Source organism: Eleginops maclovinus, chromosome 8 (genome assembly GCF_036324505.1).
Source record: "Eleginops maclovinus isolate JMC-PN-2008 ecotype Puerto Natales chromosome 8, JC_Emac_rtc_rv5, whole genome shotgun sequence".
NCBI lineage: Eukaryota > Metazoa > Chordata > Actinopteri > Perciformes > Eleginopidae > Eleginops > Eleginops maclovinus.
In genome coordinates, this window is record NC_086356.1 from 3,580,967 (window position 1) to 3,606,809 (window position 25,843).

The 25,843-nt window shown below is 42.7% G+C and overlaps 1 protein-coding gene across 3 annotated transcripts in view; it reads right to left on the reverse strand.

Annotated features, from left to right (window-relative positions):
- sh3bp2 (SH3-domain binding protein 2) overlaps positions 1-20,229 on the reverse strand; it is a 32,022-nt gene extending 11,793 nt beyond the window's left edge. Inside the window, exon 1 of one of the 3 annotated variants that reach the window (XM_063889897.1) lies at positions 20,202-20,229. Coding sequence is in view for 1 of the 3 variants with exons in the window: in XM_063889893.1 (XP_063745963.1) it covers positions 4,080-4,171 (92 nt within the window). In the remaining 2 variants the exon portion in view is untranslated. Of the gene's footprint in view, positions 1-4,079; positions 4,422-12,015; positions 12,459-20,201 lie in introns of those variants that run through there. The other 2 variants (XM_063889896.1, XM_063889893.1) reach the window with 2 other exon arrangements.
- Between the last annotated feature and the right edge of the window lie 5,614 nt (positions 20,230-25,843).

Here is a 25,843-nt window from a genome sequence, read left to right on the forward strand (position 1 = left end):
AAATCCAGTAGATTCTCTCTGTTTGCCCAAATAAATACCATTGTCAGATTACAGTGTAGCTCAGTGTCTCTACTCCACAACGTCGACTGAATCAGTGAAATACAATTACTCTCCGTCAGTCATCCCAAACTACTTCCTCTCAGTGCAACATGAGAACTAATGAATTCTTTACACAGGTTTACTCATAGACTGTATATACAGTCTATGAGTTTACTTTACAGGAATTAAAGGTGTGTCGAGGCTTCGAACCCTCTCACCCCAACAGTTCTCCATCCTGAACTCTGCCGATGTTTGTGAGCCAGAGATGCCAATCATAGCATCTGTTTTACAGGAAGGAAAGCACCGGAGCCGCTCGCATACCAGACTCATTCAAACATGTTTCCTCCCTGGACACACACACACACACACACACACACACACACACACACACACACACACACACACACACACACACACACACACACACACACACACACACACACACACACACACACACACACACACACACACACACACACACACACACACACACACACACACACACACACACACACACACACACACACACACGACTGTACATCATCTACCAGTTTGCTGACTTCCCATTGATGTAGTTAAAAATAAAGGCTTTCGGAGAAATATTTCTTGTCTGCAATTTGAATCTGCTATCTGTAACGTCGGTCTGTTGGTTCACAGGCCGCAGTAGACTGAAAAGAGTAACTGAAACTAAAACAGTGCAGCTGGGAGGCAGAAAGGAATGAATCACATCAAAATGACATTGAATGTGACAGTGGCCTATAATTAAGCCTTCTAGATTTCTTTGGAAAATGCAGTTCTGTGCTGCCGGACATCGGATTTAAAATTAAACAATCGCTATGAGATTAAAGTTCTGACAGTAAGCTTTAATTTGTTCCCAGAAGTAAGCACTTTCAAACGAAACGAGGAGTCCATTTTTTACTCAAGCGCAATGCAAAAAGTTGTTTAGTCTCACGTTGAAAAAGGGTCAGCAGAATAATTCCTAATATGCGTTGATGCACTAAAGTTAGGTATAAAACCAGATGAAGAAATCCTCTTTATTGTTATTTTCGCCACCATCTTGACTGTAAAGGAGGGACAATTGAGTCAGATTGTGTGACTGCTTTGTTGGGAGGGCAGAGGGAGAAACATCGCGCAATTATCCATGTTACCACTTTTGTGTATTTGTTGAATAATCTGTGGGCCACAACACATTTCATTTTTAATATGTACCCACCATCTCAACCTCTCACCTTTTATGTTAACAGCTGCCAAGTGTGTGTGGCTAACCAAAGCCCCGTGTTTTAGTCACAGACCTCAGAACATAAGGTCCCACTGCATCTGAGACACACACAAACCCCCCGACAGATGGAAAGGTCATGGGTAAACCGCTGTCCGAGCAGCAGCAGCATATGCAGTGTAACTCATGTCCTGCTCAGGAAACAGAAACTGTCGAACAGAGCTGCGTTTTCATTCTGATCGCCATCGACTGCCGACCACAACGGTTCCTCCGCTGCTTCAGTACCACTTTCATTCGTATATGTGTGAACACATTCATAGAAGATAAAAGAGGGTGTAAGGTAAGAGTGGTTCTCTAACAGGATTACTCTTTCCCTTCGGTGTATTTATCCAGCCTAAGAGGTCTTTGACGGATGGTCCGCGCATTTCTGGAAAACGGCTTGATTCGTTCGGTTGAAAGGTTGCTGTCATTTCCTGTGGTTAACAACCATACTTCCCAGTCATTGCAGTAACCCACTCATGTTGAGTCCTTTTGCATCATTGATAAACTCCAAAGAAATAATGTTGATTCATTTTTTCCACTTGATGAACCGACAAAAACATTTGAGTCTTTTATTTATTTATATTCCCCTAATGGATGATATTCTATACCTGCACTAGTCACTCATTTAACCTACCCTGTTTCATTTGACACTATCTATTGAGTTTATGTTGTCCTGTTTATAATATGTTAGATTGTAGGAGGAGCTCAGGACGTTTCATTGCCATAACTAAACTGCAGCTACTGTGCACATGATCATAAAAACCCCCTTGAACCTTCATTTGGATTTCCTATAATGTAATAGTGGTGATGAACCAGTACACACACCAAAACAAAGAGATGGAAAACCAACAAGCCGTCAACAGAATTCCAAAACCATCGACGCTGGGATTCGTGTAGGGTAATGCGGACCCTGACACTTTTGTGTATGCTGGAAGAGTAACCGTACATTCATGAGTAAAAGTATACGTCCTGCTTTAGCAAGGTTAGAACCAACTAAAAATGGGACCACTCACAAAGTAGATAACCACGTATATTCTGACGTTGCAACCGCTAGTGACCAATAGTGCTCGGGATTCTTTGACCACTTCCAAATAACAGATCTGAAATAGAAAGTGTTACTACACTCACACACGCACTTTTCACAAGTTAAGTCAATAAACTCAGGTCCTCTTTCTCTACCTGTCGCTTCTCCTACCCATCATCACTTCCTGTGTCCAAATATGGCAATTTCACTTCAACAGGAACTGTCACTCTCACATAACGGCTATAAAACCATTCTGTAAATACGTTTCATTTTTCAATACCACAAATATAACAACACAACACAGAGCGCAAATTGGACTTATGCAAAGTGGCAAAGAGAGAAACGAAGGAAGCAAGAGAGCAACAGCGCAGAGACTCAATGAAGACTTTATGCCCACCCTAGTTCCCCCCCGACATCGGGTTAGAAATGAGCAAATTTCCTGTAAATGAACCATGATGAGGAATTGCAGTGGCAGCTAACGTAATTGCGGCACTTATCTTTACCGTCATATATAAAACCCCCGACAGATGGGGTAGCAAAAACTATTGGCTGAAAAACCAATGTTTATTTATTCATTTGCATCATTGGGATTTTGTCCCATGGCACTTTCCAATCTTGAATATGTCACTTTGGATATTCACAACTATTTTGGTGGTCTGACAAATGCCAACTGTCTGCCCATAAAGACTTTTCCTACCTAGTGGTAAAGAAATCCGTAAACTCCCCGCTGTGGGATTTTCCCTTCTTAAAGGATGCAATATTTTCTCCTGCTTAGACCTTACCCATGTATCATTATCTAACCCTAACCCATTTGGATAAAATCGAAGTATACCAGTTGTTTCCAAAACCAAATCATGCACTACTGCACAACCAACGTATAATGTCATATGCAAAGAACTTACATCATTTTTGGTCTCTGTAATCAGGCCTCATTTAAAATAACAAGTGTAACACTGCTTTAATAACTTCTTATCTTCCCCTTTTTGCCTCTCCGCTCTGCTTAACCATATCACTGGCGTGTATAACACCAAACTCTTCTCCTCCGATGCACAGTGGGAGCTTTTAAGAACACGAAACAAAGGTCAAATTCATCAAACTTTACTTTAGTTAACTATTGACTTTTATTGTAGTTTCGCTAGTTTGATCATAGAAACAGGGTGTAGTAAGTACAGTATGTGTTACCGCTCTCAAGGCTGCTTGAACTCGCTCGTTTACTATTTCTAGCACGTCCTGTAAAAGCTGTCAAATAGGCATGATTGCAGATGTGAAGTGAGAAATCTGTATGTGTTTACTTATGAGCTTTCTGCTTACTAAAAAGCTTAACCGGACCTCAAATGTGTAGCGCGAAAGGTGTAGAAATAGAAGCTATCAAATGAATCCTTTTTGGTCAACAGAATGCAAAAGTATTGTGAAGAGATAAAACACGTCCTCCACTTTGGGTCCTTTACAACTGAAATTGGCAGGTTTTACAGTCCGGATGGAAAGACGGTTGCTTCATCGACCTTTTGCTACGAGGATCAAACTTTAACAAATCAAACAATAACCAATACGGACCAACTAAGTTCATTAAAAGATGCCAGATGTCTAAAGCATGTCTTAAATCCCTCGAACAAATCTTGGAACGGTCACCAAGATAGATAAGAACAACGCTTTGTGAATTTTTCTGGGAATAGAACAAAACATCAGAGACGAATAACACGAAGATGCAAACGAAAGTGTGCTATCTTCACAAAGTGTGGCCAAAGAGTCTGAACTTACATGAAATCCCTTTGTTCCCGAATACACATCCTGACGCTCTGCTTGGCGTTCAGCACGATCGACTTCTTTTTCCTCACGGATTGAGCAGACATATGGGCGGATATGAAGGTGGCAGAACAGTGACATATACCACCATACTTTTCACACCCGTGGAGCGACCGAGAACACAGGATTGATTGTGACACAGATTCCAAATCTCACAGAAGCGTTGAGATTTGGAAGAAGATGCCAAGGAAACCGATGACTGGATGAAAAGATGGACGAAGAAAGACTGAACAACTGTTAAAATAACAAAAGAACTGGACCGATGGGAAGATGGAATCAGCCGTGTTTCTTAGGAAGTCTGCTGAATGGTCTGAACCACTGATAGTCTGCCAGTGGTTTCCTGAAGGGGCTTCCTCCGCCAGCCCCGGCGTCTCATTGGTCGATCGGCTGCAACATGTTCCTTCCTGCTTGTTCAGCACTAGTATGTGATTGGCCGCCGGATACAACCCACACCACCACCACACTTCACACAGTTGGACACACAATACAAGAGACGCTGGGGGACTTTCCATCCCGTAAGACTGGAACAATACAGAGGTCCAGCACACGTACACACACAAAGACACGCACACACACACACACACACACACACACTACAACTTCAATCGGAACTGTTGCAAGTAAATAAATAATTATGAAGAAGGGGGAGGGGTGAAAAAAAATCCACATTTATATGTTAAAAATGAAAATTCTCTAAGCTTCTCCGAGGTATTTTGGGTCCAGTATCTTGCCCAAGAACATTTTTAACAACCCCTCTTTAGTATACGGGGATTGAACAGCCAATCGTAATGGGCCAGCATTATATAATCTTGAATCCATCCATAACACTCTGTATGTGTTCTAGCAAAAACCTGTCCACCTGTGCAGCTTGTATCCTCGAAGTAATTTGCACACACCCTAAAATTATTATCAAACCTTAAAGATGCTCATTATGCTTTCCGGAGTTTTCCCTTTCCTATAGTTTTTCATGGGTTTTTGTGCATGTGAATGGTCTGCAAAGGCTAAAAGGTTCCCTCCAGAGGGAGTTTCTGCCCCACACTACCCCCTGCCTCAAACGCCTCCATTGGACTCCTTTGTTTATATCACTACGTAAAACTTGTGCTTCAACTGGCTAGTGCTCCAGCACATACGTGATAGGCTAAGGGGCGGGACATCTCCAAGCGGTTGACCAATCACAACAGAGCCGGCAAGCTAACCAATCAGAGAAGACTGGGCTCCGGTTTCAGACAGAGGGTGAAAAGAGGTGCAGTATGAGAAAAATAAAGAGCTTTTTGAACATTAAAGCATGGAGACATTTCACATGAGAAAAAATACAAATAATAAACTTGATCCTTAGCAGACTGCCAGTGTGAAGAACACCAAACAGCAAGTCCAATGCTGTCGTTCGAATGACCTCATTTACCATTGTGCTTACTGTGTGTGGCGCACTGGCATCTTAGAATGTGTTTTCTCCTTAAACCAGAATAGCAATTTAATTGTGTTGGCTGCTTTGCACAATGAGAACTGATCTCTGTTCTAAATGCCAAAGAACCACACAGCAGCACACACACTTATTATGGTTGCAAGACCTCTAACCACGGACCCAGCTAAAACTGTGAGGTGTTAGCCTACACTAAAGTTAGAATTTGAAACCAACTAAAGAGCAGGTTCTCTTCAAACTAATGCTTAGCTGCATCTTCAGATATGAGATAAAGGGTCAACAGAGTGTCAGAAAGATAGACGACACTTGACAGATTTAGTCCATTGGTTTTGGCCGGGTCTATGCAGCATTAGATGAAAGAGTTGTATTCACATAGAAACACCAAGAAGCAAAAGTAGGCCACTCGATTAATGCATTTCAATCTTTTATAGCCCTAAATACCCAAGAAACTGGACAATTAAGAGGTGCAGACACCCATTTATGTTTGAAAGCTCAAGTTACACATGAGTTGAGCCTCAAAACACAAATCCTCAAATATGTATTGCATGTTCTCCTCGATGTTAGGAAGATTGGTGCTTGAGCTTAAGGCAGTTGTCTATTAAATGACTTCAATCCCAAAAGTATTATAAGGTGTTCTCCAATCCAAATGAGTCTTTATGTTACCTGCTTTATTCCAATAAGTCTTTAGAACAAAGGCCATTTTTTGGGGGGGGATAACAGGCTATTGGACAAATGGGTTTTCGTTCCAATGGAGCATTTCTTTTGGAGTATTGGGAGTTTGACTATTGGAATTTTAAAGCAATAGCATAGCAGTAACCAGAGTTGCCACAGTTACTTCGAAAAAAGTAATCTGATTACTCCTTTAAAAAGTATCTTAATTACTTTACTGATTACTTAAGTAACTAAGTTAGATTACAAGTTACTTTATTAGTTACTTTCATCAGCTGCCGACACAAATGAGTCCAACACACTGCCCGACCAACTTCTTCATCTCTCCCCCACTTACTGGTTTTGCACTGAAGTCCAGCTCTTGTTGTTTGGGTGGTGGGGGGCCTCCTGCTTTAGTCTCAGCTCTATGTTTCGCACCACCTGGTGGGACTTGCTCTGTAGTCTGACTGTGCCATGCTGCGACTCCAAATGTTTCTTCAGATTTGAGTGTTTTTGAAGCTAGATAGCACTTTGTCTCCAGCACAGAGAGAACAACGAACCTTAATACTGTCATATTTAGCTGACACAAACTCAAAATGGCGACTGTATTTCCAGCTAGAAAACGCGCGTCTCTCTCCTCCCGCCATTGTTGTTTACGTTTGTGACGCTGCGTGGTATTACACGTGAGGTGTCCTCGTGCTGAACACGTGACTTAATTGTCGCATAGACGTCACTCCCTGAGACGCAAGAAGAAAGCAAACATATATCTTTTTACTCAGGAAAATGACAAAAATAGTAACGCACAGTGACAGTCACAAACGTAAACAACAATGGCGGGAGGAGAGAGATGCGCGTTTTCTAGCTGGAAATACAGTCGCTATTTGAGTTTGTGTCAGCTAAAGATGACGGTATTAAGGTTAGTTGTTCTCTCTGTGCTTTACACAAAGTGCTATCTAGCTTCAAAAACACTCAAATCTGAAGAAACATTTGGAGTCGCAGCACGGCACAGTCAGACTACAGAGCAAGTCCCACCAGGTGGAGCGAAACAGAGAGCTGAGACTAAAGCAGGAGGCCCCCCACCACCCAAACAACAATCGCCATATAAAGACGCATGTTTAATCATGTGCAAATAACCAGAACACGCATGACGATAACAACATCAACATCGTTTCAATATAAATAATGCAACGAAGAAAAATTGCAACGATCCACAACATTAAAGAGCATGGGCTCAGAGACAGATCAAACAAATAAAAAGGAGGATCAATCATTTCCTGACTCCCGCTCATTTTCTTCTCTCGGCGGCTGTCTTCTTCTACGTTTCTATCAAAAACTAATAAATTCTAGTTTTTTGATTTAAAATAAAAGGGATTACAAAGGAAATGTTTAGTGTTCCTGTTTTTTTTATTGTAGCCTATGGAAAAACCCCACAACACTGTGTAATATTTTTACACCAGAACACCATTACATGTTTCATCTCGCGCACCCCCTGGTGGCAGCTCGCGCGCACCACCCTTTGGGAATCCCTTGATTAGAGTAACGCGTTACCGACATCACTGGTAGTAACTGCGGGGAAACTGAGATAACAGAAATAGGTTGTTCTTTAAAAATATCATTCAGATACAAAGATGAAACAAAGCCCCAACCAGTAAATGACAAATGTTTTTAAAACCTTAAACACTATTAGGGAATAGAAATGAATAAAGGACTCAAATGTTTTTGCAGGATACATCCAGTGTGAGAAAATATGAATTCGCAAAATATAAAATAGTCATTACACTTTGCGTCGCTAGCGTAATCCAGATGTCATCTCGTTACCTGCTCACTGGTTTTAACCAGTGCAGATGTGTGTAGATCTCTGAAAAGGATCAACGCACACAGGGCTCCAGGACCTGATGGCATCCCTGGCCGTGCTCTCAAGGTGTGTGCAGTTCAGCTGGCAGATGTGTTCACAGACATTTTCAATAGGTCACTGCTCCAGTCTGTAGTCCCCACATGCTTTAAAGAGTCCATCATTGTCCCTGTCCCCAAAAAGACAAAACCCATCTGCCTCAATGACTACCGCCCAGTTGCACTCACCTCCATCATCATGAAGTGCTTTGAGCGGTTAGTCAAAACTTTTATCACCTCCTCCCTCCCTGACTCACTGGACCCCCTGCAGTTTGCCTACAGAGCAAACAGGTCCACGGATGATGCCATCTCCCTCACCCTCCACACTGCCCTCTCCCACCTGGACCAGAGGAACACTTATGTGAGAATGCTGTTCATTGACTACAGTTCAGCATTCAACACCATTGTGCCCTCCAAGCTCATCATTAAGCTCAGGGACCTTGGGCTCAACAGCGCCCTCTGTGACTGGATCATGAGCTTCCTGACGGGCAGATCCCAGGCAGTGCGGATGGGGAACATCACATCCTCCACCTTGACCCTCAACACCGGAGCCCCTCAGGGTTGTGTGCTCAGCCCTCTCCTCTACTCCCTGTTCACGCACGACTGCGTAGCCACACACAGCTCCAACACCATCATCAAGTTTGCTGACGACACGACCGTCATCGGCCTGATCACAGACGGCGACGAGACGGCGTACAGAGAGGAGGTCAGAGCCCTGACATCTTGGTGCCAGGACAACAACCTCCATCTCAACGTCAGCAAAACAAAGGAGCTGATTGTGGACTACAGGAAGAGGCAGAGAGAAGCACACACACCCATCACCATCGACGGGACTCCTGTGGAGAGAGTCAGCAGCTTCAGGTTCCTCGGGGTTAACATCAGTGAGGACCTGACATGGACACATCACACCAGGGTCATATCCAAGACGGCTCGACAGCGGCTCTTCTTCCTCCGCAGGCTGCGGAAGTTCAACATGGACTCCAGGATACTCTGCAACTTCTACAGGTGCACCATCGAGAGTATCCTGACTGGCTGCATCACCGCCTGGTATGGCAGTTGCACCGCCCTCAACCGTAAGACTCTACAGAGGGTGGTGAAAACTGCTCAGCACATCACCAGGACGGAGTTGCCATCCATGGAGGACCTCTACACCCAGCGGTGTAGGAAGAAGGCCGGTAGGATATTAAAGGACCCCCATCACCCCAGCAACAATCTGTTCTGTCTGCTGCCGTCTGGCAGACGGTACCGCAGCATCCGGACCAAGACCACCAGACTCAGAGACAGTTTTATACCACAGGCTATAAGACTACTGAACTCCTGAGCTGTGTGAATGTCTACTCACATCTGTTTATAGTACACACATACATATATATATATTATACACATCTGCCATACATATCTGTTTATAGTACACATATCTATATATTATACATATCTGCCATATACATCTGCTATACATAATATATGCATCTGTCCATACCTCCTCATTCAACAGTGTAAAGTATTTAAATACTTTCAATGTATTCCACATATGTATATATTTCACATCCTCAAATCTTTATTGTTGTTATTGTAAATATTCTTCTCTCTTTTTCACTATTTTATTTATCTTTTGCACCATGTATGTTGAGTTGTTGGAGGAGCACGCGACATAAGATTTTCATTGCCAACATATACGCTGTATCTGCTGTGCATATGACAAATAAAACCTTGAAACCTTGAAACCTTACCTGGATAAAAGACACCTGTCCACAGTCAATAAATCAGATTACAACCTCTCCACAATGGGAAGACCAAAGACATCTGGTGATCATGGTGGAACTAATGTCCGAGGACATCAGGGACCAGATTGTAGACCGGCACAAGGATGGCAGAGAAGACAAGACCATCAGCAAGCAGCTTGGTGAGAAAGAGACAACTGGTTTGATTATTAGAAAATGGAAGAAGCACAAAATGACCATCAATCGCCCTCGGTCTGGGGCTCCACCATCTAAGATCTCGCCTTTTGGGGCATCAATGATCCTGAGGGGTCAGCCAAGAACTACACCGGAGGGACTTGTTAATGATCTGAAGGCAACTGGGACCACAGTCACCAAGAACACTATTGGTAACACACTGCGCCGTAATGGATGAAAATCCTGCAGCGCCCGCAAGGTCCCCCGCTCAAGAAGGCACATGTACAGGCCGTCTGAAGTCTGCCAGTGATCCTCTGAATGATTCAGAGAAGGCGTATGAGAAGGTGATGTGGTCAGATGAGACCAATATCAAGATCTTAGGCATCAACTCGACATGCCGTGTTTGGAGGGAGAGAAATGCTGACTATGACCCCAAGATCACCATCCCCAGCGTCAAGCAGGTGGAAACATCATGCTTTGGGTTTTGTTTTTTTTGCTAAGGGGGTCAGGGCGGTTCACTGCATCGAGGGGATGATGGAGGGGGCCATGTATTGGCTGATAACCTCCTTCCCCCTAAGGCAGGGGTGTCCAAACTACGGCCCGGGGGCCAAATGCGGCCCGCAGGCCATTTTGAATTGGCCCTCTGCAAATTCTAAAAGTATAATGGAATATGGCCCACAAATTAAACTTTTGCTTGTCTTATATTGTACTTCTCAAGTATATGTTAACATATATTACACAGTATTCCAGCAGTGGCTCAGTCAGTCCAGCAGTGGCTCAGTGGCTTGGACTGGGAATCGTAGGGTCGCCAGTTCAAGTCCCCGAATAGACTTGAAATATGGAAAGTGGACTGCTACTTGGAGAGGTCCCAGTTCACCTCCTAGGCCCTACTGTGGTGTCCTTGAGCAAGGCACCGGACACCTCCAATCCCCCCTCCCCATTGCTCCCCGGGCGCTGCACAATAGCTGCCCACTGCTCCTAGTACTAGGATGGGTTAAATGCAGAGGACCAATTTCACTGTGTGCTCTGCTGTGTGCATGTATGTGACTAATAAAGAGGGTTTCATCCTCCGATTCTACAGTATTCAGGTGTTAATGAGCCCAATTTTCAAATAAATTTAGTCGTTTAAAATGTAAAACATTTTCTAACAAATCTGAGTTAATAAAAAAAACCAAAAACTTATTTCTATAATAAGCTTGAAATGTAACCTTCATATTTACTCTTATTATGAGCAATCTGAGGCTTCTGTTTTAAGGAATGAGCTGCCAACTAAATAAATGAAACCCTAAAGAGAGACGGGATGTAGGCTGTTTTTTCCTTAAAGCAAGTATTGCGCATTCTTCACCTACATTTGATTTGTTTTGCTAACTTATAACTTAACTTATGAGGCGATATTCACCTCTATAAGTGGCCCAGCTCTCCGTATATCTTTCTGTATGTGGCCCTCGGTGAAAAAAGTTTGGACACCCCTGCCCTAAGGGGATCAAATACTTATTTCCCCCAATTAAATGCATATTAATTTATATCTTTTTTTTAATCTACATTTCTGGATTTCTTTTTGATATTCTGTCTCAAATAAACCTACCATAAAAGACTGTTCAGTTCTTTGTAAGTGGGTAAACTAACTAAAGTGGCAGGGCATCAAATACTTGTTTCCTCTACTGTACCTGCCACTGCTATCAATATAGGCTCATGCTGCTGTGCGTGAGTTTGACAGTTATAGGAACTAAGCATACAGTACAGTGCCAAGAAAAGGTTAGGCTAAATGTTGTTTCACTAATCCGCATTACATGAGATGAAGTTTGTCGTAACTTCTAAACTCAAATGTTCATTATAAATATATTGTTTAAGCTCAGCCTGACGGTCATAATTGTTTTTGTACCATGGCAGATCGGTAAACAGAATATGAACTATAACAGCATACAAACAAGAGAGAGTTTTCTGAATGACTTTCGATAGAGAGCACGATACAAAAAGCAAGTTCTCAACGAAACCTCATTACAAAATAGAAAGTGCAATTCATTTACAGTAAACTCACCCATGGAGTGCTGTGTCAGCTGTGTAGCTCCACTGTCTGTGTCATCGGTGTAAGAGCCCTGCAGAACTCGCTTTTGCTCAGTTCACTTCCTGGCGTGGCGCTTTAGAGCTACTGTACAGAGTGTCATGACGCCCTCCCTTTGACCACAAGAGAAGCTGGCTGCAGCGCTCACACAAACAGACAGGCAGACATACTAACAAGTGTGCCAACATAAAAACACGGCTGAGCTGCAGTCCTTACCCGCACGTTCACTGGAGTTGGTTGTATTGCTTGTATCCATACAATAACATTTGAAATGGTAACAACATGGAGTATTAGTTTCACTGGCTGTGTGACTACAGTCAAAAAAAGAATAACTAACTTCCCCTTCACAGTTTAGATGTACCACTCCTTCTGACATCTGGTCACCAATTATGCAATAAACAAAGAACCACACAATTGTTAACCTGCAGCCTTTGTAACCAAGAGTGTGACACATGGTAATGCTTGGCACTTTTGGAGAGCATGCTGTTGTATATCTAACATCCTTAGTGGCTTGGTTAAATGATAAGTTTGCACTACAGAAAAACTCACAAGTTCATCAAAACCAGTCGTGTTCATCCTCTTGGGAGCATGAATGTATGCCTTTAAAGTCTACCTGGGTTAACTGGCTTTATGTACTGGCAAAGGTTGTTTCAAATACTTTATAAGATCTATAAAACTACACTCACATAAAAGTATAACAAATCAAATGTAATCTCAGTAAACTCCACAGCAGCTGCAGCTTATAAACACACATACTAAGTGGAAGAAAAAGTCTTAGCACAACTTAAAGCGCGGCCACACGCATGGCGCTGTAGGAAACACAGCAGTTTGTTTTTGTGATCCCTATCTTTGAGGGCCTATTGCAGCATATCTCGCCACATCTTGAGACCTAGTTTATACGAATAATGCATAGGTGTCCTCACATGACACACAAGCTCCTGGGGTCACAGTTTTGCCAGAGGTTTGACTCAAATACAGTACATATAGAAGGGGAAGGAACACAGTCAGGAATGCAAGGAATTAGGCAGGGCGAAATAAAACCACACATCAGGAAACAGACAGTAACATAGACGACAAACCGAGGGAAGGGCATCCAGAAACAAAAGAGTATCAGGTGAAATGAAGAAGACAATAACACAGGCAGGAAAACACAGCGAGAGGAAGTCAAAGAAGACAAGACACAAGGAGAAAATACATTTCAATATAAAACCAGAAGCAAGATAAGAACAGTACCATGACAGCTGGTCGTTGTTGGCTGCAGTATTCAGTGAAAGGGGTATACAAACATAATATTAGAGAGGAAGCCAGTAGTCAAAAAAGAAATAGACCAAACATGCAACTCCTCATGTGATTACATCATTTTTGCCCCAAATTCATGGACACCACTTATATACGCAGGTATACGTTCAGGTGCACCATCGAGAGTATCCTGACTGGCTGCATCACCGCCTGGTATGGCAGTTGCACCGCCCTCAACCGTAAGACTCTACAGAGGGTGGTGAAAACTGCTCAGCACATCACCAGGACGGAGTTGCCATCCATGGAGGACCTCTACACCCAGCGGTGTAGGAAGAAGGCCGGTAGGATATTAAAGGACCCCCATCACCCCAGCAACAATCTGTTCTGTCTGCTGCCGTCTGGCAGACGGTACCGCAGCATCCGGACCAAGACCACCAGACTCAGAGACAGTTTTATACCACAGGCTATAAGACTGCTGAACTCCTGAGCTCTGTGGATGTCTACTCACATCTGTTTATAGTACACACATACATATATATATATATATATATATATTATACACATCTGCCATACATATCTGTTTATAGTACACATATCTATATATTATACATATCTGCCATATACATCTGTTATACATAATATATGCATCTGTCCATACCTCCTCATTCCACAGAGTAAAGTATTTAAATACTCTCAATGTATTCCACATATGTATATATTTCACATCCTCAAATCTGTATTGTTGATATTGTAAATATTCTTCTCTCTTTTTCACTATTTTATTTATCTTTTGCACCATGCATGTTGAGTTGTTGGAGGAGCACGCGACATAAGATTTTCATTGCCAACATATACGCTGTATCTGCTGTGCACAGGCCCGTAGCCAGGGGGGATCGAAGGGTTCGTTCGATCCCCCTCCCGCACTCGACCCCCCCCCCCCCTCCCCCCATACACAGACACGCCCCTCAAGATATGTGGGCTATTCAATGAATGAATTGTTCATCTCCGGTGAATATACATGATTCAAATCTAAATTTACAATATCAAAATCCAGACTAATAAAAAAGAAAAGTAGACTCAGAGAAGTGACGAGTAAGAAAAATGGTTAATATTTCTGTTTACACATTTTGTTCAGACTGTTTTACACCAATCCAGTCGGTGGCGGTAATGCCCCCATTTCTGTTGGTAGCTAGCCTAATCGCCTATTACATAGGAACAAAGAAGAATCAGAAGAATAGCGAAAATGGGTAAAAAAGAAGACAAGGAACGTAAACGAAAGAAGTCGGCGGCAACATTGTCCCAAAACATTGGTGACTTATTCCAGAAAAGGACCAAAATCGGTAAGCTGCTGAGTGCAGGGCTTCTATTTCTTTACTACTTAGCTGCTAGACCTAGCTGCATCTGAACACTCACTGACCTAGGCTACTTGTCAGTGGTTGCCTAGCTCCATTAGGCTATATGCTAGCCCCATCCCTCGCCGAACACAGAAAATACCACTGTCAATTTTGTAGGAAACATAGCGAACGTAACAGTAACTATTTTCGGGATTGTTAAAAGTGTATTGCTTGGCGTGTTAACGTGACTTCGGTGCTTCAATGTCTCCCCCCCTCCATCTCGTTATGCTTGTGCTCTGCAAGTGCCACATAGCTGACAGTTCCCCCCGTCTGTTTTAGACTAGTGTCTGTCTCCTGAGTCTACTGTCTTGACGCAGAGTGTTACCATTTTGTGCTCGCGGCTTCAGATGTCTATGACAGAACTTATTATGTGCAGTTTCGACCTCGGTCTCTATTGGTGCCTCTCCACCTTTTCCTGAAAGTGAAACAGATTTTATGAGGGGTTCCCCCCACACTAAAGCCAAATTATTTTATGCCCATTAGTTGATTTTTAAGAAATGTAAGTGACAATAACATTCAGTAACTCACTTTGCAATGCTGATGATCAAGCTAGGCTGTATTTTACTGTCACCATGCCTGTTGCTCCAGCTAGGCTGTATTTTACTGTCACCATGCCTGTTGCTCCTAAGGCCATAGTAAATAAAATACAGTATAGAGGTGTAAAAAAAAAAGGGGGTTAAACATGGATAGGGTGTATGTGAGTCAATCAGTGTAGTTTCCCTGCACCTGATGTTTGTGTTTCAGGTGCAGATGTTTGTTGTCAGACGTTTGTTGTGTGTGCTTTTTGTTAAAACCGTTTTATGACAAATGCAATATATCTGCTTGATGAAATTACCCAAACCCTCACAATTCTATGTGCACAATAGAAAATAAAATAATTCAGAGAATAAAATTATTATTATGTCTGGTTTGAAATACTCTAAAATTGACTTAAATGTCTTTCTTTTGCTGTATTTATTTAGTGAGTCAGCATGTGGAGGGTGAGCTACCAGCAGCTAGTAGTAGCAGCAATGAAACAGCCTTGCCAGGTAACAGTGCAGTGGAAGAGCAGAGAGATGCAGCAGCTCCTGAAGTGGCTGAGGATGTGAGAGTGAGACAGGCAGCAGAATGTGAGGTAGCCCAGCCGAGCTCTGTACTTGACAGTGACCTTGGCTTCTTCATAGATGCAACCAAATCTATTGAGGAAATAGCACAGGCTGTGTGTCAGATGTCTGATGGCCAAAAGTACAATTTGGTGAAAAACCACGTCAGACCTTCGAAACATTTCATTTTCCCAACTACATTTATTGGTGGGTGCAACAGGGCATTCAGGTATGATTGGTTTGAGGAGCATGGATGGTGGCTGGTTTACAGCATGAAACTCGATGGCGCTTTCTGCATATGCTGTGCTCTCTTTCTCAATGCCACAGAGAGGAAACAGTCAACTTCACTGATAAATGCGCCCTTCAGTAAATGGCATAAGAAAACGAAGATAATTGGAAGCCACCAATCGAAAGCAAACCATTTAGTGGCATTTGAAAGAGCAAAACTGTTTCGACAGTCACATGAAAACCCCAATACCCGGATATCAGTCCGTATGGACAGTGCAAAGGAGACCAACATCAAAGAGAACAGGCACATTCTCAAGTGCGTTGCAGAGGCTGTTCTCTACTGTGGCCGTCAATGCATTGCACTGAGAGGATCAGCTGAGCAGCAGCATTGTAGTGGCAATCCTGGGAATTTCTTGGCCCTATTGAAACTGCTTTCAAATCACGATGAAAAGCTGAAGCAGCATTTGGAGAAACCAAAGCTAAAAAATGCCACATATCTATCACCTCAAAGCCAAAATGAAATGATTGATGTAATAGGGAAGCACATGATTCAGGCCAAGATCGTGGAAGAGGTCAGGCATGCTCAGATGTACACAGTCCTAGCTGATGAGGTCACATCCCATAATGAAGAGCTGATGCCAATGTGTGTTCGCTTCGTGGACAAAGACTTAAATATCAGAGAGGAGTTGCTTGAGATTTGTACTTTGCCACGGATCACAGGTCGCCACATTGCAAGCGCGATCAAAGATGTGCTGAGTCATCTAAGCATAGAGATTGCTGACTGTCGAGGCCAGGGGTACGATGGCGCCAGCAATATGAGCAGCGAAAATGTTGGCGTTCAAGCTTTGATAAAAAAGGATGCGCCTAAGGCAGTTTATATGCACTGCAATGGGCATTGCTTGAACCTTGTCATTGCACGCTCTTGTGCTCTTCCAGTTGTGCGCAACATGATTGATAAGATGAAGTACATCGTCATGTTCTTCACCTGCAGCCCGAAGAGGGAACACCTTCTCAAGGAGGTTGTAGATAAGGAGGCACATTCTACCGGAAAGCGGAAGCCCCTGATTGACCTCAGCCGCACAAGATGGGCAGCACGGCATGATGCCTACAGTCACTTCTACAGTGCCTTTGTCTTCATTATTAAGGCTCTGGAAGTCATGGCACAGGGTCTCCATACAGAGGAGTACAGTGAAGATGTCACCAGTGGATGGGAGGGCAAGTACAAAGCAGAGGCCTATGGTCTCTTGAGTGGGCTACAAAACTTTGGATTCATCCTCACATTCCTCACCGTATACCAAGTTTTATCCCACCTGGCGGGCATCACGGTGAAACTGCAAAGCACCTCACTCGACATCATCGAGGCATTTAGCATGGTTGATGAGGTGAAGTCTGTCTACAAGGAGCTCCGCGAGACCATCGACGACGACTTCAATCAAATCTACGAACAAGCAGTTAGGATGGCTGCTCAGGTCAACGTGGAACCAACCCAGCCGAGAGCAGCTGGAAGGCAGAAACACAGGGAAAATGTACCCGCTGAAGGAGTGAAGGAGTACTATCTCCGGAACATGACGATACCCTTCTTAGACCATGTCGTTTCAGAGTTTGAGTCCAGATTTAGTCCCCTCTCTGTGACCGCATCAAGGCTCATGGGCCTAATTCCATCTGTCCAGTGCAACTCAGATGTAACGGTGGACATCTCTGAAGCAGTCGCTCTGTACCAAGATGACTTGCCATCACCAGAGGTCATTGACCAGGAGCTGAAACGGTGGAAGTTGAAGTGGCAGGTCAAAGCATTACACCAAAGACCAAGCTCATGTGCCTCAGCTATCAAAGAGTGTGATGAGATGATGTATCCGAACATCTTCAAACTCCTGAAAATTGCATGCACCTTGCCAGTGACCTCCTGCGAATGTGAGAGGTCTGCCAGTGTTCTCCGGAGACTCAACACATTCATGCGGAGCAGCATGGGAGAGGACCGCATGTCATCCTTGGCTCTCATCCATACCCACTACGACATGGCTCTGGATCTGGATGAAGCTGTCGATCTATACTCAAAAATGCACCCAAGACGATTGGAGCTGATGAGCGTTCTGATGCAATAGAAGCCATAGAAGAAGAAGAGGGAGACATGGGGGGTGGGTCATTTCACGTGAAATCAGACACTTTGGGGCCCAACCGACACAGATTTTAATCAAACTTTGTGTGCCTTCTTAGTGGTAAGGTAGAACCCCAGAACTGCATTTGCATGAATCTGGCACTAATATAAGGGAGAAATGGACTAAGAATGTTTTAAGTAAGAGGGTAGGGCACTACACATTCAACCTTGATTATGTCAATTTAAATTACAAAGAGATGGTTTTGATGCTGTTTGAAAGCTCTTTTCTGGAACACTTCAATTTATATCATTATTAATTCATGTTTAAGTTTTAATGACCATACCGATAGTGTACTTCATGAAGTAATTCTTATCTATTTATGTCAACAGTGGAGAGATAGACAATAAAGGACAGCAACAACAGACAGACAGAACAACAACAGAGACAGACAATGGAGGGCAGCAACAGACAGGCAATGGAAGAAAGCAACAGACAACTGAGGTGAGCAACAGAGACAGACAATCACAGATGTAGGAAGTTTGAGTAACACTTACATTTATATCAAATTCTTCATTCTTGTTAAAGTTTTAATGACTATAGAGATAGCTCAATTGAAGCAATTCATGTCCATTTATGTTAACAGTGGGGAGCAACAGACAAAAAATGAAGGACAGCAACAACAGACTCACAACAAACTTGACGATGAATAAAATATGTCTAAATTAAAAGATTTGAAGTGTGCTGGTGTATTTAGGGGGCATTGGAGTAGGGAGCCAAATGAAGTCCACTTTCGGGGGGAAAAGATCCCCCCCCACCACAATGCTGGCTACGGGCCTGGTGCATATGACAAATAAAACCTTGAAACCTTGAAACCTTGAAATAAGAGCATGGGTGCTCGAGCTCTCTAACTCTACTAGAAATCAAACATTAACAGATAGTCTTTAGGCCTACAATCATCGTCAAACCACATGAGCTTTTCTTGTCTAACTTGGCTGATACATGTCTCGCAGAGATATGTCTCGTGCACTTTAGCCGATTTAACAAGCCCCCATACAAACATTAACAGGGTAAAAGTGCAAAAGAACCGCCACCAGGTAGAAGTGCACAGCTAACGTCTGTTTGCAATGCTAATTATCTGCTAATCTGCTACACATTTGCATCAGTGAGACATACAGTACCTGCTGAGGGTCCTTAGTCCTCAATAACAACACCTCTCTGCAGATGACAAGTAGCTACAGCAAAAGTGTGTTTACGTTTCTTTCACTCTCCTGCCAGTGCTCAGCCTGACACCTGCTGTCAATCAAACGGATAGCCACGCCCCTTCCGACTGCAGTGTCTTTTTCATATACTTCGTTTTCCCTCTTTATGTTTCATTATTAATATCAATGTGTGAACTTGTCCCCCTTAAAATTCCAAATCACACTCTAGGTGTTTTAAAATGAAGTTAATTGTTTTCATGCATATTCAAAATGAATATATATTTGCAAGAGTGCGTGAAGTTTGCTAAATTTGAAACATGCATGACTCAGGACAGAGCCTGAAAAGTATCTTCCCATTTGTTAAAATCATTGTAAATAACATTTGTATAGTCTGATAAGTTTACAATATATCCATGTAGTGTTTTAGTAGTGGAAACTCAATGATAAATGTAAATAAAAAGCACTATTTTAACTTGCTGCTTCGAACATACATCTTTAACATAAAGGCCGGCTCTCCGCCATTTGTAAATCACATCTCCAGTTTCATCTCATGTATTGTTTTCAAATTTGTTTATCTAGAAGGTATCCTTCAGTAGCACTTATGGGGTATAATTGCTGTCACTTTTTGAATGAGAACATCAGTCACTTGACAAGAAGAGTATATTTACTGCAGCTCTTCATTGTCACACGGTCTCTGTGACTGTGGCTACAGGGAATGAAACCTCCATCACAGCTCGTCTGCCTGCAGCGCCTGTGTAGTCTGGCATTTGTTGGTGGTGGTTTGGAAAACTTGGATCACTTTGCCACAATATAAACAATTGGTGAGTTTTCAACGGACAGATAAAACCCTTAACTTAAAGGCATATGATTTATTTTTCACATAGAAACAAACTCAAACAAATCTAAAATGAGAGATTTAAATACCTTTCCTTAGTAGTTTACATGTGCTGGGTTTGAACTCCTGTCTTCCGTATCTGCTTGGTTTAACAGAAAGCTGGAGACTTATAAAGTAAACCAAAGACACGCCCATACAGGGTGACCACAGTTGTGTTGGAGCAATAACAAAAAAGGGCAAACATGGCCAAAGTAAGAGCAAAGTACACATAATATCTAATAGATAGTCTAACCTGTTCTTATCTAACACACACGTATTCGGGTTGGGCTCACATTGCTCTCTTTATGGAAGAATATCCACTAATCAGGACTTTTTATATGATCCCTGAAAAAAGTTTAATTTCCGTTCCTACATTTCAAAAATAACATCCCAGCTTCATAACAGAGCCAGCCTGGGCAACTAGAGTAGACACAGCACTTGGATTTACAACTAGTCATTATATGTGCTACAGCTCTGCAGTATTATATGCCAGTCTGCTGAACCTCACTGCCTCAGAATTAAAGTGGTAACCCACAAACCTCTCAGTTTTAATTTAGTTTCCCCCAATCTTTGGTGCAGAGCTCCCTTGGTCATTGAGCCCTGATGGGAAAGCAAGAAACTTGGGATGTCTTTTCTTGCTGTAAATGAAAATTCCAAATATGCAGACCTTACTCACAGAGAATATAGTGAAATCCAGTTTATTTGACAACAATTTTATGGCCTACAGTTTGGCATTTCGACCAATGCCATCTTGGTTTGATGGAACTAAAGAAGGGACCATAATTGAACGACCAGAGGCCAGGTACTAACAGCATATTAGACATTAAGTTACCCTCAAACGCTAGCATAAGTTTGGGGCGGTGGTCGCAAAGTCCATAGGGGCTTGGCCTGGGAACTGGAAGGTCACCAGTTCAAGTCCCCGAAAGACCAAGTGCCACCGTGGTGTCCCTGAGCAAGACACTGGTTACCTACACTGCTCCCCAGGCGCCGTACATAATGGCAGCCCACTGCTCCTAACACTAGGATGGGTCAAATGCAGAGACCGCATTTCGTTGCCCTAGTACTTGTACTCTGTGCAATGACAATAAAGTTGAATCTTTCATCTTTCTTTCTTTCATAAGTTAGCATGGTGTTTCTGTAATTCATGTTTGCTGTGATTCAGAGGAAAATTCTGTCTGAAGAAAATCATTCTTATCAACATAAATGGAGCGATACCAAGAAAACTGGGAAAAAAAGTGAACATCCAACTCCAGATTTGATAGCAACGTGGTAGCGACTCTATGCTAGCCACTAAAGCATAGTATGCTTCATCTGTACGTTGCTTTAAATAGGACCATTCACAGAAAGAACATCATGCTCTATTGAAGACTAACGAAAGGACTACAACTTGAGATTGACACCATAATAATTATAAACGGACGTAAACATTTGACCACTGTTCAAATTACCATAGGGCCCGGGCCCCTTAGTTCTGGCCAGGGCACTGCTAGTTCCACACAAATTCACTGTCTGGGGGGGCCCACTCAATTCATTCACTGTCTGCCTATATAGCCAACCGGTAACTACGATAGCCTACGATTCCCTCTCGTTGGGTGCAATTTCCCCCCAGACTGCAGGGGCACTGCTCCTCGTGCAATGCGACGTTATGGATTATGCGAGTGTTACGGGTGAGCGAACTAGCAATGAAAACTGAGTTCAAAGTAGAAAGGAATGTAGAATGTATTTATTAATTGGTTACAGAAATTCATTAATAGCACATAGTAAAATGTCAACTAAAAGAGATATAGATTGGACCATGTTTGGTTTCACCGCTAAAAGACAGCGTGAAAGCCCACCAGAAGCCCGAGCAGAGTTAGCAGAGGCGCAGGCTAGCGTGATTCAACATGATCAAAATCCTGTCTGTCAGCCCTGCTGTGGTGAAGTGCAGAATGCAGAACCAACCCCAAACATTCCTAAAGTATGGACAACCAAACAATTCCACAAAGAGTGGCTGGAGAAGGGGTTCGTAATTAAGGATGTTTGACGACATAATGCTTAATGTTTTTCCAACTACTCTGTTGGATCACATCAGTGATTGAAGGTACAGCTATGGAGTCTGTCAGCTTTCATATCTAAGTGAAGTCCCTAAGTCATTGTTGTAGTTTCCCATCATTAAGCGTTCAAATTGTCTTTCAATGAAACGAGGTCTGTAGCTACGACCACGCTTTCTGAGATGCGCCCACCACTGCTGCAGTGTGTAAAGTTTATTTCTCCTCCAAAACAATATTCAAATATATTGTTGCCTAAAATATGCTTCTCTCTTAATTGTGAATGTGGGGGTGTAAAGATCCGATTTGCATATTGCAGTTTCCTTCCGAAGAAACGACTCAGGGGAGTTAGACCGAAGAACGATGTAGGTGTATGTGCAAACGTGTGGTGGTATGTAGGGTGTTGGTGGTATGTAGAGGTACTGTAGGTAGGAGAGAAAGGTGGGTATAGAAACTTCTCAGGTTTCACATTGTTCAAAAAAGAGAGTCTGACATTTGACAGAATGCACCTTGGTGTACTGTGTCATGTCAGAGGTTGGACCCAAATGCAATTTGAGAGGGAGGTAGGAATAGGGAACCAAAACTGAGCTTTTCGTTTTGAAAAAGCTGATGACAAACAAAATGTTTAACACAAAAAAATAAGGGGAACCACGCAAAACAACAAAATAAAAAAACTGAGCGAGTAGAGACCAGGTGAGGGGAAACAGGAGCATGGACACTGGGAATCAGACAGCGACAAAGATGAGTAAATGACAGAAGGGGAGACAGGCCTATATCACAAACACAAGGCACAGTTGGGGATGGAAGGACAGGCACCAGGTGAACGAAACCAGGTAATCAAACAGGAGGGAAAAGACAGAGACAGGACGTGAAAACCTGACATGACACAGGGGGTGAATACTTATCAAAATAAGACAGAAAACATTTAGCAGTACAATATGATGTATGTCCAAATGTGTTCAATCAACCACAGTTCAATGGACTATTTCAGGAGTAAGAATACTATTATAAAAAAACAACAAGTATTTTATTCATTATCTTTCCTGAATGAAAGCCAAGGCCGCAGCGATACAGTTAATGGGGAAAAAACAGACAACACCAAGGTGGCACCCTAACATGGCACATTGGAGAAGACTTGAAAACAGGAAGTGACACCCCAAACGTATTAAGAAAATGTTTACTCAGGTAAAAGGTCAAGTTAGAATTAGGGGGATTTTCTCATTGACCTTTATACAATTTGACATCTTTTGAAACCAGTAAAATGTCCCCTCCTGGAAATAATGCATGTTGAAAGCAATTCCACATTGGCAAGGTTACCACTTGGTATTTAAGGACTAATCTGTAGCATTTATTGGCAGAAATATAACCTATAAGGCTAGTAGAGTTCATCCCTAAGAACAACCGCACTAAAGACATGTCTTGAATTGTAACGCCCAGTAATATTTAACCAATTCATTAGGTGTGTAATCAACTAAAAAGGGTTTTGTTATCTAAGAATAAGTCCCTCATATCTACAAAGGGAGCAGGTGCTCTGCTGCAGGGTCAGTTATGTTGAACCTACAAGTTGCTACAGTAGCCCAGATTGGACAAACCAAACACTGGATCTGTAGAGTGCCTTTTTTACGTGCTTTACATCAGGACTACGAAACGGTCTCCGAGAAGTTCAATAGCGGAGGCTTTGGAGGAATTCAGTTGCTTGCAATCTGCAACCTCATTGTAGCGGCTCCTGAATCCTACACGCCGGACCAAATGCCTCTCCCTTTTGCTGCAAATGACATACATGAAAGATAACATTTTCTCAAAGGTCGTCCTGCTTTTTGAATTCCTGTATTTAAAAGAGCCAAACATAGAAAATATTTGCCTATAGAAGGGTCCATTTATGTTGATAGAACCACCAGTCTTAAACATGGAGAAATACAGTGGGGCAAAAAAGTATTTAGTCAGCCACCAATTGTGCAAGTTCTCCCATTTAAAAAGATGAGAGAGGCCTGTAATTTTTATCATAGGTACACTTCAACTATGAGAGACAAAATGAGAAAAATAAATCCAGGAAATCACATTGTAGGATTTTTAAAGAATTTATTTCAAATGATTGTGGAAAATAAGTATTTGGTCAATAACAAAAGTTCATCTCAATACTTTGTTATATACCCTTTGTTGGTAATGACAGAGGTCAAACGTTTTCTGTAAGTCTTCACAAGGTTTCCACACACTGTTGCTGGTATTTTGGCCCATTCCTCCATGCAGATCTCCTCTAAAGCAGTGATGTTTTGGGGCTGTCGCTGGGCAACACGGACTTTCAACTCCCTCCAAAGATTTTCTATGGGGTTGAGATCTGGAGACTGGCTAAGCCACTCCAGGACCTTGAAATGCTTCTTACGAAGCCACTCCTTCGTTGCCCTGGCAGTGTGTTTGGGATCATTGCTGAAAGACCCAGCCACGCTTCATCTTCAGTGCCCTTGCTGATGGAAGGAGGTTTTCACTCAAAATCTCACGATACATGGCCCCATTCATTCTTTCCTTTACACGGATCAGTCGTCCTGGTCCCTTTGCAGAAAAACAGCCCCAAAGCATGATGTTTCCACCCCCATGCTTCACAGTAGGTATGGTGTTCTTTGGATGCAACTCTGCATTCTTTCTCCTCCAAACACGACGAGTTCAGTTTTTACCAAAAAGTTCTATTTTGGTTTCATCTGACCATATGACATTCTCCCAATCCTCTTCTGGATCATCCAAATGCCCTCTAGCAAACTTCAGACGGCCTGGACATGTACTGGCTCAAGCAGGGGGACACGTCTGGAACTGCAGGATTGAAGTCCCTGGCGGCGTAGTGTGTTACTGATGGTAGCCTCTGTTACTTTGGTCCCAGCTCTCTGCAGGTCATTCACTAGGTCCCCCCGTGTGGTTCTGGGATTTTTGCTCACCGTTCTTGTGATCATTTTGACCCCACGGGGTGAGATCTTGCGTGGAGCCCCAGATCGAGGGAGATTAGCAGTGGTCTTGTATGTCTTCCATTTTCTAATAATTGCTCCCACAGTTGATTTCTTCACACCAAGCTGCTTACCTGTTGCAGATTCAGTTTTCCCAGCCTGGTGCAGGTCTACAATTGTGTCTCTGGTCTCCTTTGACAGCTCTTTGGTCTTGGCCATAGTGGAGTTTGGAGTATGACTGTTTGAGGTTGTGGACAGGTGTCTTTTATACTGATAACGAGTTCAAAAAGGTGCCATTAATACAGGTAACGAGTGGAGGACAGAGGAGCCTCTTAAAGAAGAAGTTACAGGTCTGTGAGAGCCAGAAATCTTGCTTGTTTGTAGGTGACCAAATACTTATTTTACAGAGGAATTTACCAATTAATTCAATAAAAATCCTACAATGTGATTTCCTGGATTGTTTCCCCCATTCTGTCTCTCATAGTTGAAGTGTACCTATGATGAAAATTACAGGCCTCATCTTTTTAAATGGGAGAACTTGCACAATTGGTGGCTGACTAAATACTTTTTTACCCCACTGTAAATAAGTAAAAGTAATGAGAGAAAGTTTAATAAGTCGGAATAATTTTGCTCTTTTAAACTATAGCTCAAAGTTGACGGGAAGAAAAATCCCCTTGTTTGATAATATTTTAGACAAACGTATGTGATGACGTCTGATCGGTTTCACAAGTGGTT